Source organism: Ursus americanus, chromosome 29 (assembly GCF_024610735.1).
Source record: "Ursus americanus isolate L20-20 chromosome 29, mUrsAme1.1.p, whole genome shotgun sequence".
Taxonomy (NCBI): Eukaryota; Metazoa; Chordata; class Mammalia; order Carnivora; family Ursidae; genus Ursus; species Ursus americanus.
The window spans coordinates 8,557,461-8,575,115 of NC_142155.1; the positions used below are offsets into that span (position 1 = coordinate 8,557,461).

The window sequence follows — 17,655 nt, forward strand, 5'->3', positions numbered from 1 at the left end:
TAACGCCGGGATCACGCCCTGAGCCGAAGGCAGACGCCCAACCGCTGTGCCACCCAGGCGCCCCTGATTATAATATTGAGTTGAATTTGATTTCATAGTAAAAGGCATTATGTGTTTTGTATGTGAAAAGCAAATCTAGGTGTATCACTTTGCTGATAAGTTTTTTAAAAAAAATAGGTTAATAGAAGGAATTTTAAATATCATCACTTTCCTCTTATTTTCTTCAGCTTCTCTTTTTTCCTTCTCTGTTCAGCATATAAGTTTGTTCCAGTTTTACCTCTTAAAAAATGAAAAGTCCTATCTTAATTATGTTTAGTAATAAAAATATGAATGACTTACCTTTGAGTGTTTACCGTGCTAAGAATTTTACATACATATGTCATTTGATATAGTCACACAATGGTAATGTTGTTATTCTTTTTTTTTTTTTTTCCTTTGAAAGGATATGTTGAGTCTGAGATTAAGTCGTTGCTTAGTCACATTGCTAGAATTCAGATCCTAGCATTCTTACCTCTTGTTTTGATTCTTGTAGGTGCTGGTCTGTATTCTTTTTCCACACAGTCTGTTAGAGAAGAAGGGTCCACACTTGTTGATAATGTACATTCTCATCTTTCATTAACTTCTTAATTCACTGTATCCGAAGTATGTTGGGTAGTAAAAAGTGCTATGAAGAAAAATGAAGGAAAGGGAAAAGGATGGGTTGAAGAATGGCTGACAGTTTTAAATAGAATAGTCAGGGAAGAAGTGGTATTTGAGTAAATATCTAAAAGAAGTCAGGGAATGAGCCATACTGATCACTGAGGGAAGGATGTTCCACGTAGAAGAACGAGTAAGAGCTAAAGTCCTGAAGAGTGTGTTTAGTAGGATGTTTGAGGAACAGCAGAGGCCAGTGTGGCTGGAGTAGAGTGAAAAGTGGAAAAGAACAGAAGATGAGGTTACAGTGGTAAAGTAGTGGGCTGCACAGCACATGGGCGGCCACTATAAGGATTTTGGGAGCCACTGAAAAGTTTCACACAGATAGGTGACACGATCTTACTTATGGTTAAAAGAGTCACTCTGGCCATGATACGGAGAATAGTACCTGGGGGATAAAACTAGAAGCAGGTATGGGAAAGCGAGAATGTCCTGTCTTCTTCAGAGTCCCTCTAGCTGGACTAAGAATCAAAATGACATGAGACAGATTAACAGGAGAAGATTAAATTTAATAGTGTACATATGGGGAATCCACATAGACATGGAAATTCCCAAAACAGGCAAAATGAGGTGTGTGTGTGTGTGTGTGTGTGTGTGTGTGTGTGTGTGTATATATATTGAACTAAGTAGAAGGGTAGGGGGTCTGGAATTTCAAAGGGAAAGACTGTAGTTCACAGGAATATGAGTAGTTGCTTGGTAAATAAATGTTTGCCGGGCCACTCAGAAACAATGGCACGTAGCAGACTGATCAAGCAGGCTTTGCTAGGTTCTTCCCTGTCTACCATATCTAGTTCATAGTAGAATGTAGTTATCCATGGTGATACCTCTCTCCTGGAGCAGGTCCTGTAAATTATTTTTAGGCAGTTGTGGGGAAGGTAAAACCTTTTCCTGAGTCTGCTTTTTAACTTAAATGATCTTTATACCACAATGACCCACCTTGGAGCAGCTTGCCCTCTGCCCCCACACAGGGAAACCACATAAGGGTCTACTGCAGTAACTCAAGCAGGAGGTGAGGGTGGCCACAGCAGAATAGTTGCAGTAAAAAGCAGATTTAGAATATATTATGATGTAGATATCACGTATAAAATTTATTCATTTGTTTACTTACTACATATTGAATTATTAAAACAGGCAAATGTTGGATTAATAAATTTTTATTAAAAAAAGAATATATTATGAAAGTAGAGCTAATAGAATTTTCTCAGGTAGTGAACGTGGGGGGTGAGAGAAATTGTAGAATCAAAGATAACTTTAAGATAGTTTGACCGGCATTGGAAGGATGGAGTTATAATTTATCGAGTTGGGGGAAGACTGCAGAAATAGTTTTGGTACGGTAGTAGGGGTTTTGGGGGGTGAGAAGCTGAAAAAAAAAGTTCTGTTTTTGACTTGTTAGGATGAGATGCCTTTTTAGACATCCAAGTTGGAAATCATGAGTAGGCAATTGAATATATGAATCTAGGGGGAAGGTTGAGACTTGGGTTACAAATTTTGAGGGTTAATCAGCATAGATGATTTATAAAGACATAGATGGAATGAAGTCAAGAGAGTAGTTACAGGTCAAAGGAAAGTGAGAGCATCTAGACAGCCCAGAGTCACTCCAGTGTTTGTGGACGTTGGGGAGATGAGGAGGAACAGCAACGGGGATTGGAAAGGAGCAGCCAGTGAGGTAGGAGAAAAACAAGATAAACGTGGTGTCCTGGAAACCAGTTTGAAGGAAAAGCGTGTGAACAATAACTCCTAGTGCTCCTGCTGATAGTTCACATAACGGGAGGACTGAGAGCTGACCTTTGAGTTACATGACACATTTCACAACACGAAAAGCGGTGATGAACCTGTCCTACAGTGAGTGCCATCACCATCCACATGGTTTTTCACACCAGAAATCCTGGAAGTCAAGCTAAGCTTACTTATCATCATCCCATCTCTAGGCACTAAGTTCTATAGATTCTACTTTTTATATTTTGAATCTGTCTTTTCCCCATTTCCACTGCCCTTTTCTTAGTTTGGGTTCTCGATATTTCCCACCTGGATTATTGCGGTAACATTCTATTTTCTTTGCTTCTAGTCTGGTATTTTCTTTCATTACTGACAGGGTGATTTTTTTTTTTTTTTTTTTTTTTAGCTAGTCTGAATATTTCGTTTTCTTGCTTAAAATTTCTCCTACGACTCCTTCTCCTATTCAGGCTTATGTTCAGACCCCTTAACGTGGAATGTAATTTTCTTCAAGATAGGCTACTTTTCTGCTTCTTTAGCCTCACCTCCTACCACTCCCCTCCCCTTTGCTCTAGCCATAGCAAACTACTGTAGTTTCTGGAATGTGGCATGCTGCCAGGTCTACCCGAAATGTCCTTCCTTTTCTTATTCCGCCATTTGTTTCAAATTTCATTCCTGTCAACACTATGGAAAATGTTCCCTGATTCCTCCCTTTCCCCACCTCATATAAATGCTTGTCAGGTTCCACAGGTATTAGCTTATGGCCTTTCATAACATCAAATTATATCCTGTAATTATTAACATGACTTTCTATTTCATTAGTCTGTAAATTCTTTTGTAGTATGAATAATGTATTTTTACATTATGTATTCCCATCCTATAGCACAATGGTTGGCATCTAATAGGGGCTAAGATGCTTTAATGAACAAATTAATCGATTAAACTGAATGAGTACAATCAAGAAATTTTAAAACAGTTTATTGAGAGTTTTTTGATCATCTGAATGGTATTATGTGTCTGAAGGAGTTACTGAAATTAGCCAAGGAAAGTGTTACAGCGTACAAGATGAAACTTATATTAATATGATATCTACCCATGTCTAAAGGCAAAACAAATTTGCCTTTTGAACAGTCATGTAGAGAGTGCTGAAAATTTTGCAAACAGGTTGATTGGCAAATGTTGCAGCAAAGGAGGGGAGGTGCAGGGTTTTAAAAATGGCATAAAATACACCCCCTGCTCCGATACACAAACACAGACTTTTTGAGGTTTATTTTAAAAGGAAGTGCTGTTATATACATATTAGTTCTGAAAAATTGGAAACCATAGACCAACAGTTACATGGATTTGTAGTTTAATTTCTAAAATTAATTGAAATTATTTAAGAATGATTATATGATATTACAGCATCTAATAGCATTGTTCATCAGTACACTAAGTTGGCTGTTGTTCTAAGTTCTCAGGTCTCACATTATATACAATTATGTTTAGTTTTGAAAAAAAAATTTTAACCTCGTTTTTTAGAAGATATAATGTACTTTCCCCCCTCCCTTTAAAAATATTAGCATGAGGTCTCGAAGTTTGATCTGTAGTGGAAGCAATGAGAGTCAAAATTCAGGGATACTAAGTATATTGCTGAGGAAGAATTAGCAAAACTTGGGGGCTAATGCCAAAGTTGATGTCGAGATTTGAACTTGGATGCTTGGTACGGTGGTGATGTTGTAGCCAGGGCACAGGGGTGCAAGAGCACCTGGCTCTGGGGGTCCCAAATAGATCAGGTTCGGTTAGTCATCGCTGACAAGATCCAAAGACAGAAAGAGGAGTGGTGGTGAAACAAGAAAAGAATCTATTTCAGTGTGGCCAACATGGGAGGGTGTAGACTAGTTTCCCAAAGGCTATCTCCAAAGTGTCAAAAATACTTCTAGGTTTATATAAGAAAAATGTGGGACAAATGGCAGTGGGTACAGGCAGGTGGGCAATAAAGGTCAGGTGAGTCATTGTCTTGGGGGTCAGTCATGCTGGTCTTGCTGGCTCAGGGGAGTCCTTATTGCTGAGAGGGTAATTTTGGTTCCCAATCATGGGGATGCTTTGCCTGTAGGGTCTTTTGCTTGATGGAAGCGATAAACTGGAAAGAACTTAATCAATTAGAAAGTACAGACTGAAGCCAAATTGGAGGTAGTTGAAGTAAGTCCTCTTTCAGTACCGTTTACAGGGTATCAAAAAACAACCGTTGGGTGTGAAATTAAGGGATTTAATGAATTATCATTATTGATTTTTTTAAAGTCAAGTTTTTAGGGAAGCACAACCAAAAAGGATTTAAAAAATTGTATACATACAGTATGCTTAATTTTGAAAAGCTCACCATAGATTTTAAGTAGAGATGGTGAGAGTTTCAAGTAGGATGGAAGAAAGTCAAGCAAGTGAATACATCTAGAAATATAAAAAAGGGAACTGAGGGTGGAGATGAGACCAGTGACGATTTAGAGAGGCAGTATAATGGATGCCACATGATACGAGGTAGCGTGAAGTTATCGTCAGGAAGTAGCCCTGGAGACCAAGGTAAAAGCCACTAATATTTGAACATCAGTTGGACAATACAAAAACAATATTTTATATAGAAATGACCATGTATTTCCTCAAAGTAGAAAGCTCTGCTTTACTCATTAATTATCTGTTCCTTTAATCTGCCCTGTTATATAGGTTGGAACATAATTAGCAAAGCCCTTTTCATCAGTTCCATCCTAGGCAGTTTTTATAATTTGGTAACCCTAGTAAGACTTTTAAGGGATAAACTAAAACTTTATGTTGAAATTTATTTTTTGTTGTTTGTAGAAATGGGTTAAATGCCATATATAAAACTTTGTGTGAAAATTTGTATTATAAAATTATATTTCAAACACTAAAAATTAAGATAGTCTTGGGATGATATTGTCCGGGAGGAAGAATTGATGCTACCCTTTCAAGGTCTTTCTAGGTGAATTAAGAATCAAATTGACATGAGGCAGATTAACAGGAGAAAATCAAATCTGGTAATGTATGTACGGAAAACCCACACAGACCTGGAAATCCCAGACGGGCAACATTATGCCAATATATGAGCTGAGAAGAGGAGTAGGGGTATGAGGATACAAGGGAGAAAAAGGCCGTTAGCAGGAAGGTAAAAGGAGGTATTTAGAAAACAAAGGTTGCCCTGTTTTGTAGGTAAGTTTCTTAGGTTAAGAGGAATCTCTGTTAGTAGCTCTCTTCCTGGTATAAGCAGGCAATTGAGGGGGAGGTGAAGAGCATTTCCTTAGTCTGCTGGGTTTTGATTACTTTTAACTGAAAATAAGGTTCATGCCAAAGTGGCCCATCTTGGGGCTGCCTACCTTTGACCCTGGCAATATCTACTTATCATAACAAATTTTTTTAAAAGATTTTATTTATTTGACACAGAGAGGAGAGAGCACAAATAGGCAGAGCAGCAGGCAGAGGGAGAGGGAGAAGTAGGCTCCTGGCTGAGCAGGGAGCCCGATTCAGGGCTGGATCCCAGAACCCCGGGATCATGACCTGAGCTGAAGACAGATGCTTAACTGACTGAGCTACCCAGGCACCCCAATAAAGTTGTTTTTAATCTCTTTTAGTTGAAAAATATGAAGATATGGTACCGTTTAAAACATCAGAACATTCACAATTGACACCAATTTTATTTTTAAATATAATGGCTTTATTTAAAAGATGTTATTAATTTTTTGAGAGGAAGGGAGGAGCAGAGAGAAAGGGACAAGTGGACTCCCCGCTGAGCGCTTATCAGGAAGCAGGGCTTGATCTCAGGACCCTGAGATCATGACATGACCTGAAATCAAGAGTTGGATGCTTAGCTGACTGAGCCACGCAGGAACCCCAAAATATAATGGCTTTTAAATTGACTTCCACATTTCTAAATGATCATATGGTGCATGCCATTCAAGATCATTGGAAGCAGCAGTGCAGTCTAATGGACAGAACAGTGTCTTTGGAGTTGGACAGATATGATTCTGAATTGAATTGTGTCCCCCCAAAACGATGTGTTGAAATCCTACTCCTAGTACCTATGAATGTGACTTTATTTGGAAAAAGAGTAAGATGTAATCAGGTTAAGATGAAGTCATTTTGGTGGGCTCCTATCCAATATGACTGATGTCCTTATAAGGAGAGATAGACATGCACAGAGGGAAGGTGATGTGAAGACAGAGACATAGGGAGAATCATGTAGCAATAGAGGCAGAGGTGGGGTGATTGCAGCTGCAAGCCAAAGAATACCAAGAATTGATGGCCACTACCAGAAGCTAGGAGGAGGCAAGGCAGGAATCCCTCTTTCCTGCTGACTCCTTGAATTCAGACTTCTAGTGCCCAGACTTGTGAGAGAATAAATTTCATTTTGTTGTAAGACGCCCAGTTTGTGGCAGTTTGTTACAGTAGCCCCAGGAAACAAGTGTAGTCACATACCAGCCTTTTGGTTTGGGGGAATTATTTAACCTCTGAATTTTCAATTTCCTGTCTGTAAAAGGTTAAGAGCAGTTCTGGCATGGAGAAGACATTTGGAAAATAATAGTTAGTTTTGCTATTGCTGTCCTTTCTTTAACGATAATTTACATTATTTGCTACCTAATTCATTAATTTATCATTTCCAAATGTGAGATTGAAACTCACTGATTGAATTAGAAGTAAAATCCTTGGGGTGCCTGGGTGGCTCAGTTGGTTGAGCCCCTGACTTCAGCTCAGGTCGTGATCCCAGGGTTGTGGGATGAGCCCTGTATAGTCTCTTGGTTCCCGCTCAGTGGGGAATCCACTTGTCCCTCTCCCTCTGTCCCTACCCCTGTTTGTGCTTTTTCTATCAAATAAATAAATAAAATCTTTAAAAAAAAAGATAAAATCCTTGTTTATTGTTCCCACTCAGATTCTCTAATTTATGGAAACATACAACAGATTTCTTATGATCCATAGAATTTGATTAGAATATAAAGAATTACATTTGTTCTGTAGCTATAAGTTTAGAATTAAGCTTTTGATTTTTTTTAAAACTAATCTTCAAAAAAGATTAAAATAGTGACTGAATCTTAAAAAAATTCAATTGCTTTTGAGAGGCTGTAAATTATTATTTTTTAAATTTTCTTTTTCTCTCTCTTTTTTTTTAAGATTTTATTTATTTGAGAGAGAGAGAAAGAGCAAGTGCATGAGCAGGGGAGGGCAGAGGGAGAGGGTGAAACAGACTCCCCACTGAGCGGGGAGCCCCATGTGGGGCTTAATCCCAGGATCCCGGGATCACGACCTGAGCTGAAGGCAGACGCGTAACCGACTAAGCCACCCAGCTGCCCCTGTAAATAATTTAAATATGGATGTTTATTTCTTCCCTTCACTCTGTTTATCTGGTGAGCATTTTCAAGCGGAATTTTTCTACAGTGATGTATTACCTGTTAATAAAAAAATAAACATTTTAAATACTTTATATTATCGGTACTGTAGGATACCCTGCTGCCTTATTGTACTTGTTACTTCTCTCACACAATCTGTACCTACCTTCTTTCCTACCAGTGTGAAAGGATCATAGATTTTGGAGAAAAGCAGAGCTGGGTTCGAATTCTTGCTCATAATTACTAAGAGGGTAATCTTGAGAAAATTACTGAACTTTCCTAAATAGCAGTTTTCTAGGTTAAGATAAGGAAAACAAAAACAAACTTTGCGGGACTATTGTACTTTTTAATGAGACGATGTGTATTAAGTGCTTATTATGTCTGGCACTTAGCGTGCATTCAATAAACAGTAGCCAGTAAAACACAGAGTATCATTATGGCTCCAGTTTACCTTCCTTAGCCTTATTTCCTTCCAACATGAAAACTGTCCATAAATCCAAAGTGTTTATGCTCATTGTCGTGAAATATAGCTGTGCCCTCTTCCTTCTTGCTTCTCTAATGCCCCCCTTTCACTTGTACACATCTTTTTTCTTTCCTTTTTGTAATGGCTTAATTCAAATCCTCCTCTTCTCAGTAAGAAATTATCGGTTCACCTTGTGCTTACGGTCCTCTTTACCATTCAGTTTGACACTTAGCATTTGTAGTAGTTCTCTTTGTATTCATGTGATATATTTTAGTCTTCTACAGGGTGAAGGGGACTGATGCTTCTTCGGAAAAAACAGTTCAGTAGAAGAAACTTGGGCTTGGGGTCAGAAATATTTGGTTTTAGCCTAGTGCAGGCTATTGCTATTTGAGTGACTTCGGGCAGGTTTCTGAATGTGTTCTTTCTGTGTTTGATGGAAATAACAATATAGGATTTTGGTGAGGATCAGATAAAAAATACAGTATGTGTGTAATAGAAGGGAATGTGTAAACAATATTGAAGTTTAGGTGTGATTGCTCTTGTATCTCTTTTGTACCATGTATTATGCCTTGCATGTAGTAAGGCTTAATATGTTAATGCTAGTGATTTAAAAAAAATACTTTCAGATTTTCCTGAAATCAAAAGACATGCCAATTTTTTATACATTTTGAAAATTATAATCAAAAGATTGTAATGAAAATGTTACAGCTATTCCCCCTTATTCTTGGTTCCAATAAAATGATCAGTTTTAATATACTGTAGTATAATTTCTTAGATTTCACATTCCATCATATTAATTATTTTTGTTCAAATAAATAATATATATTCTTGCTTAATCACAATTAATGATCTTTCTTTCGCTCTTGAAACTAATTTGAAAGAGTGATTTGAGAGGTTTGGGCATAGTATAAATTACATATGCTTTGCCTGTCTTCATTTAGGAGACCTGTGTTTTCAGCTTGTTTTAGTTGTATGCCTAACTTCTAGATATTTGGGGTGAATAAAAATTTTCTCTAAACAAAGTTTTATTAGTAAACAAATGAGCTTTGATGGAGAACATTTCAATATCAGAATTTGACAAAATCAAGATTTATTAAACAGTTTTGTAGTTTTTGACAAGCAGTCAGATGTTGGGGTGTCTGAGTGGCTCAGTGAGTTAAGTGTCGGACTCTTGAATTCGACTCAGGTCATGATCTCAGGGTCCTATGATCGAGCCCTGTGTCCAGCATGTGCTTAGTGGGGAGTCTGCTTGTCTCCCTGACCTCTGCCCCTCTCCCCACTTGCGCGTGCTTGCGCATTCTCTCTCTGAAATAAATAAATCTTTTTAAAAAAGCAATCAGATATTGCAATTAGTTGCTGACTCTATTTTCTATATACTGATTTTAATCTTTTTTTCAATTATAAAGAAAAACTGAACATATATAAAGTTTAAATGTTCAGTTTTAGAAATAAAGATTAAATGGCTAATTTTTTTTAACTTTATTAAGGTAAATAAAGGCTGCTTACCATAAAATTCTTATTTTATCAAAAGAGTGAGAACACAAGCCACAGAGTAGGAAAAAACATTTTTCAAAGGACTATTATCCAAGGATAAAGGATTATTAAAGGACTATTATTCAAAATATTCAAGGAACTCTTAATACTCAGCAATAAGAAAATGAAAAACCCAATTAAAAATTGGGCAAAAGATTTGAAGAGATATGTGACCCAAGAAGATACACAATATCTTAGTTTGGGCTCTTACAACAAAACATCATAGACAGGTGGCTTAAACAACATATAGTCATTTCTCACAGTCATTGAAGCAGTAAAGTCCAAGATCATGGTGCTGGTAGATTGATTTCAGGGTGAGAACCCTCATCCTAGCTTGCAGGAGGTTGCCTTCTTGCTATGTCCTTACCATGACAGAAAGAGAGTTCTGGTCTCTTCCTCTTTTTATTAAGGACACCAATCCTGTCATAGGGGCCCCACCGTTATGACCTCATCTAAACCTAATTACCTCCCAAAGGCCCACCTCCAAATGCTATCATATTGGGGGTTAGGGCTGCAGTATATAAATTTTTGGGGGACACGTTCAGTCCATTCATTCCCCCTTTTGCTCCTCAAATCCATGTCCTTCTTGCATGCAAAATATACTTTGATTTCATCCCAACAGTCCCCCAAGGTCTCAACTCATTCCAGCATCAACTCTAAAGTCTTATCTAAATATCAGTTAAATCAGATATGGGTGGCACTTGAGGTATGTTCATCCTGAGACAAAATGTCTTTCCAACTGTGCACCTGTTTAACCAGATAAATTATGTGCTTCCAAAATACAGAGCATAGACATTTCCCATTTGAAAGTGGAGAAAATGAGAGGAGGAAAGGGGTGACAGGTTCTAAGCAAGTCTTCAAATTCAAAATCTAGCAAGGTAAATACATTAGATCCTAAGGCTCAAGCTTAATCCTCTTTGGTTTGATGCTCTTCTGCCTTCAGGACACATTGGGCCTACAGTCTTGCCCCAAGGCTCGCTCTTGGGTCCTGCCGTTACCCTTAATGTCTATATTTTTAGCATCCATCTCCAATCTCTTCCAGCCTCTACCCCTTAAACAGTTCCAAAGCCACTTATATCTTTGTAGGTATTTGTTGCAGCAACACCCCACTTCTTAGTACCAAACTCTGTTTTAGCTTGGGCTGCTACAAAACAAAACAAAACCCCAAACCAAAAACAGAACAGAAAACACAGACTGGGTGGCTTAAATAACAGACATTTATTTCTCATGGTTTTGGAGTCTGGGTAGTCTAAGATCAAGCTGCTGGTAGATTCAGTTCCTGGTGAGGACCCTCTTCCTCACTTGCAGATGCTGCCTTCTCATTTTGTTCTCCCAGGACAGGGTGAGAGAGAGCGAGCTCTGGTCTCTGCTCATAAGGACACTGATCCCATCATGGGGGCCCTACATTCATGACCTCATCTAAACCTAATTACCTTCCGATGGCCTCACCTCCAAATATAATCACATTGAAAATTAGTGCTTCAGCACTGAATTTTGGTAGGATACATTTGGTTCCTTATATACATCTAGCAAGTAGTATATGAAAGATGCTTAACATATATCATTAGAGAATTGTAAATTAAAACAAGATACCACTGTACCCCTGTTAGAATGATGAAAATCCAAAAACCAGACAGCAGCACATGCTGGTGAGGATGTGGAGCAACAGAAACTCATTCACAGCTGGTGGGGATGCAAAATAGTACAGATAGTTTGGCAGCCTCTTATAAAACTAAGCATGCTCTTACCATACAATCCAGCATTCCTACTCCTTGTAATTTACTCAAATGGGCTGAAAACTTAGGTTCACACAAAACCTGCAATCAGAATTTTTTTTTTTTTAATTCTTATAATGGAAAAAAAGGCTCATATTAGCTATCAGGCCAGATCTTCTGATACCAGCTGGTGTACTGCAATTCCATTCTGATGCTGACCACCCTGAAATAGCATCAGACTCCAGCGCTGTAAGGGCACGGTTCCCAGTGAGATTGCTGCCACTTTAGACACTGGCTGCAAGTTAGGTGCCCAGGCTACCCACACTTCTGGTCAACTAGCTACAAATCCAGGGGCTTCCTAAGACCCCCGCCCTCCCCCCCCCCACACACACAGAGGACTGTCCTTCAGATGCCAGTTGCAAGTTTAGAGGTCTCCAGGCCATCTGCACTTCTGACCAATTGGCTATGAATCTGGGGTTCTTGTGATCCTTCTCAGTTTCAATAATTTGCTAGAATGACTTAGGGAAGTGCTAAATTGAGGATTACAGTTTTATTGTAAACAACATAAATTAGGACTAGCTAAATGAAGATGACACGTAAGTTGAGGTCTGGGAGGGTCCTGAATATAGAAGAATCTCGTGCCCTCTCCCCATAGAATCAGGGCACATCACTCTCTTGGCGCATCAATGGGTTAACCAACCAGGAAGCACCCCTGTGCTTCTGTTTCCAGAGGTTTTTTTGGAGATTTCATGACACAGGCATGATTGATTAAACATTGGCCCATATGATTGAACTAAATTTCCCGCCTTTCCCCTCTCCCCAGAGTTTGGGCAGGGCCAAAGTCCCTAATCACATATAGTCTTTCTAGGGACCAACCCCCATGCTCAGCAGTCTCTAGCAGAAACTCTAGGGTGTGAATCAAAGGGCTTATCAAAAACAAATACTCTCTTGTCATTGAGGAGATTCCAAGGGTTTTAGAAGCTCCCTGCCAGGAAGCCAGGACAAAGACAAGACAAATTCTCTATTTTACAACACCCAGTTTTTAAGAAAATGGTAGCTCTTGAGATACCTACTAGTTGTTGTGGGTTTTTGTTTTTTTTTTTAATTTGAAAATGTACCATGGAAAGCTGAGGTGACTGAAAAGTATTAAAGATTAGAAATTTAAGAGCAATAACTGATTTACTGATCTCTGTATCAACTTGGTATTTTAATTGTTTAGACTTTTATATAGCTATTTAAATCTTTATACATCATGCAGTTAGAATTTTATATCTGATTTTATGCATAAATATATTTCTCCTGGTAAAAAGGAGAGAGGAATTTACTTGGAAAGATGGGCTAGTAGAATAACATAGGACCCTTTTCAGTTTTTATTACCTTACGTTGTCAAAATAGATTACCTTAAAAGCTTTTTTTTCTGGGCTATACATTGCTTTATTGGACTCATTTTTTCTTCTAATAGCAAGTTATTTCACAGTGTATCCACTTTCTCCAAGGAAGCGCTTGCTTACATTTTTCTCTTACAGATTGATTATACCGGAACAGACCCTTCCAGTCCCTGCAATAAATGTTTGTCTCCGAATGCGACACCTTGTTTTTGTACCATTAACTTCACACTGGAACAGTCATTTGAGGTCTGTATTCCAATGTGTTAGAAAAGCCCTGCTTTTAAAAATGTTGAAATTTTATTAAAATTTTTTTTACTACTTATTTCATTTTTGTAGAGAAGTCCATATCCTTTTGAGGAAGATTGTTTTGTTCAACTATTGCATTATGCTGTCTGGTAATTAAATACATGTGTTTATTTAAATAGTTTAGTACTTTATAAACTAAATTTGAAACATTTTATCTTTTCACTGGAAAATTTTATTACTGTACAAATCAATGTTGTATCATATTTATATCAAATAATTTTAATACTTTTAATACTAAAGTAAGTTTACTTTGGAAATTTACTAAGTCATTCATTATTTAATTGTATTATTTTTCTATTAGATATGAATTATCATATATGGAAACACGTAGTGAAACCTTATTGATCTTTTATGTCTTGATAAGCAGTGAGAACACTACTCTGTGTGTGTGTGTGTAGTTGTGTCCTTTGCATTCATACCTGTTGCTGGAAATTGAACAGATGCTAAAGGATGTAAAGATTCAGAATAGGCATGACAAGACCAGTTTGTGCTTTCCTTTACATAAAAATTGAACTAAAAAAATTGTTTTATTCTTCAGGAAGCAACTTTTTTATGTAATGCTTGTCAACTTTTTAAGTTTTTCTACACTTAAAATTTTATAATGCTTGTCAACTTTTTAAGTTTTTCTACACTTAAAATTTTCTTAAAGGCCAGTTTGACTTTTCGTAGTCCCCGGTGGGTGGTTGCCATCTAGTGGTTGGAGGTGCTCTTGCTCTGAAATAAAGGACAATAACACTACCTAAAAAAACATGAAAATAAATTTGGGAGAAGACAGGAATTTATTTTACTTTGTTTCAGCAGAAATAATATATAAATTTGAAACATCATAAAAATTGAAATTTTTTCACTGTGATGAAGAAAACTGTAAAGATGGATGCATTAAGTTCTGCTTTTGTCTGAACAGGCAGAATTGAGATAAAACAGACTTGCAATGATTAGAAGCTTCACTAGTTTCCTTCCCCATCCAAAAACACCTATTTCAGAACTTCTCTTTCTGAAAAGCCCCATTCTTTTGTGAGCTTGTGTTCCTTCACAAGGCCAAACTTTGAATTGGACTAACAGCCTTTTCAGAGTTACTTTGTCTCAGTATGAAAGGATTTCTTTTTCAATTTATAAGTTGAATTTACTGTACTGCTTCTTAATTGAGATGATCTTTTTTAAAGCATATTCTTTGTTTTTGTGATATTTTTGATAACCAAAAATAATTTTTATGTAAACATTTTCTTTATGTGGAATGGGAAAGTTTGCATAATTTGACATTTGAAAATCAAATTTTAAAATAAGTAATTGTGTATGTGAAAATAACAAACCAAATAAAGCCTACTTGAAATGTTACTGTTTTTTTATTGAGTTATTTTTGATCATAGACTATAGAGGTAGCAACCGGAAAGGAGAAAATAGCTCAATATTTTTGCTACTTCTTAACACCTTAAGTCATTCAAGGGGGGGTGGTTTTGTGGTGCCTTCTAAATAATTGTAGTGTATGTAGGTCACCCTCTTTCCCAAGTTATTCCAAATTGGCTCCTCCAACTATATTAAAGTATTTTTCTTGATTGTTATGTATTGACTCATTATCTTACTTTACTAATTATTAATTTATTAGTAATATTATGTAGTATCTTGTTGAGAAGTTTATCATGTCTCAATTCAAGTTCAGAAGGCAATAAATGAAAGTTTGACCATTATCCCTTTGAAAAGTTGACTCTGGATGGAGAATAATCTGAATTGGAGAAAATTTGAAGTTGAAAGTAGAATAGGCTAATAGATACCTTGAGGGTTTTTTTCATACAAATAGTGCTTCTCTGAAGTCCTTAAGGACATTTCAAAGTTTATTCTTGAATTTTTGTAACATACCTTCTTTAACCTTATTTACAATTTGTCGTGTTTTAGGTTGTTAAGGATTGGTAGGATTCATTCCAGTACTTGTTTTAAGTTATCACAAATTCTGAACTAGTAAAGTCCAAATGATACAGCTTTTATGTATGCATGAAACAAGTTTATACATAATAGTTTCATATGAAAATTGTTTCCCTTCTCTTTCTTTAGGGCAATGTGTTTATGTATTATGGACTGTCTAATTTCTATCAAAACCATCGTCGTTATGTGAAATCTCGAGATGATAGTCAGCTAAATGGAGATTCTAGTGCTTTACTTGTAAGTAAAATGATGGGAATATGAAAATGTGGTAGATATAAGAATATGTGGTAGTAGCTTAGTTAGAAATGTTAAATTTAATGTTAGGATGAAATTAAAGTGTTACTTGTTATTTATAATTTGTTTAGTGAGGGTTTTTATTTTTTTAAAGATTTTATTTATTTATTTGACAGAGCTTGAGAGATTGAGCAAGAGGGCACAAATGGGGAGCTACAGAGGGAGAGGGAGAAGCAAGCTCCCCGCTGAGCGGGGAGCCCAACATGGGGCTCTGTTTCAGGACTCCGGGATCATGACCTGAGCTGAAGGCAGATGCTTAACTTACTGAGCCACCCAGGCCTCCCAGAACAAATTCCCCTTCGGATGCCCAGCCTGGTTTGGGCTAGAGGATCTTAGTTTCCCGACTGTTGTTCAATTTTTCATAGCAGTGGTTGGTGCCCAAGTATTTTATGTTATTGCTGCCAGTGCAGCAAACCTTCAGAACAGTGAATCTCTTAGAATGCAATTTAGCACTGTATTGTGACCAGAATGCTCCTGGTAAGCATATATCTGCTCTAGGTTATCTTTACTGGTTTTATTGCTAGTTCCTAATGTTTGGGCTCTCAAGAAGTAACAAATCTATTTAAAGATTCTGGTTAGGTCTGCAATATTTTGCAATACCATATGGGGTTTTAGGACTCCAATCCAGAGAAGGTGATGTTGAGACACAGCCAAGTCCTTAGATCTTTCTGAGTTTGTTGATTGGGATTATACATTGGGCGTTTTTAGAGACCTGGAAAATGGTGGTGGTTTTACATTCTTTTATTTAGATACACCGTGCTCTCTTTGCTAAGGGCAAAAGAAGCAGAGATTGATTCTTTTCTTACAGGCTGCAAGCAAAAAGTTTTTAGCCTAGACTAGGAACTAATTAATTTGGTTCTATAAAAGCCAGACAGTAAATATCTTCCGTTTTGCAGGTCATATGGTCTCCGACACTGCTACTCCCCTCTGCCACTGTAGAATGAGAGTAACCCACAGACAATACTTATCATGAATGGGTGCACTGTAACTGTGTTCCAGTAAAATTTTATTTATAAAAACAGCTGATGGGTTGGATTTGGCCTGTAGTCTGTTATTTATTGGTCCCTGAGCTAGACCAAAATGCACGATTTTAAGACCAGGTAGCTTTCAAAAATTTTAAAGATTTTAAGAATGGACAGATTGAAGTCTAAGTTACTTAAAACATTGTATGTAAGGTCCTTCACAATCTGATATCAACCTACCACTCCACTCTACTTCATTGTTTCCAACTTTTATCTTTAATGTACCTTTGGCCTGGCTGCCCTGGGTCATGTGTGCTTCTCCCTAACCATTCCTGGGACCAAGTAATCTGCCCTTTTGGCATTTACATTTTGTTTGCCTAGGATGCTGGGTTAAGTCTTGCCCTAGAGGTGCTCTCACCTGGAGGCCTATTTTCTATAGTGCCCTTGGATACAAAATAGCTTCTTTACATATTTAATTCATTCATACCCTATCCCAAGTCACTTCTCACCTTGCTTAACAAACTCTCCCCACATCATGCATTCCTAACTCTATCCACATCATCTGTTCTGGCCTTACTCTCAGGCCATTTTTTATGTAGTTGCCATAGTAGTCTTTTAAAAAATGTAAATACCACTTAAATAATCTTTCAGTGGTCTACCATTTGGAGTAAAATCTCAGGATGATCTGAACCATGCATAATTCTCCGGTATCATCATATGTCATTCTGCTTGTTCCCATACTCTAACTACATTCTCCCTTTACCTTCTCAGAAATAACAAGTTCCTTCTCAGTGGTGTGTATTATTCTCTCTGCTTAAAACCCTCTTCTGCCTGCTTGTCACATGCTTGTCTCCTATTCTTTTTTAGGTCTTAACTTATGTGATACTACCTCCAGAGCAAACTTTTCCTTACCATAGATTCTAAAGTAATTTATTTTGCCCTCCCCCATTAATTACTTGCATACCACTTTTGTAACACTTAACTGCAATTTGTAATTATATATTTACTTACTTGTCTTCTGTTCTCCCAACTATACTGTATGCTCATGAGGGCAAGGAGCATGTGCTTAGCACATGGAAGGCATTTTAATAAATACATATTGAATGAATATAGACACCTTCATCATGGCTCTTATTTCATATAATGGTTGTGTATGGATCTCTTTCCTCTATTATACTGTGAGCTGCTTAAAAGCAGGGACTTTATTTATTTTTTCTGTGTCTAGCACCTTGCAGGATACATGGTATATTAGGTACTCAATAAGTGGCTTTCCTAAACCAGTTACTGGAAAGTATCTAGCATTGC

At 37.3% G+C, this 17,655-nt stretch overlaps 1 protein-coding gene across 1 annotated transcript in view; it reads left to right on the plus strand.

The window, feature by feature from the left end:
- Positions 1–17,655, plus strand: part of CDC50A (cell division cycle 50 P4-ATPase accessory subunit A) — a 34,021-nt gene that overhangs the window by 7,973 nt on the left and 8,393 nt on the right. The window contains exons 2-3 of the mRNA XM_045803838.2: positions 13,010–13,117; positions 15,224–15,331. Coding sequence (XP_045659794.2) covers positions 13,010–13,117; positions 15,224–15,331 — 216 coding nt within the window. The remainder of the gene's footprint in view (positions 1–13,009; positions 13,118–15,223; positions 15,332–17,655) is intronic.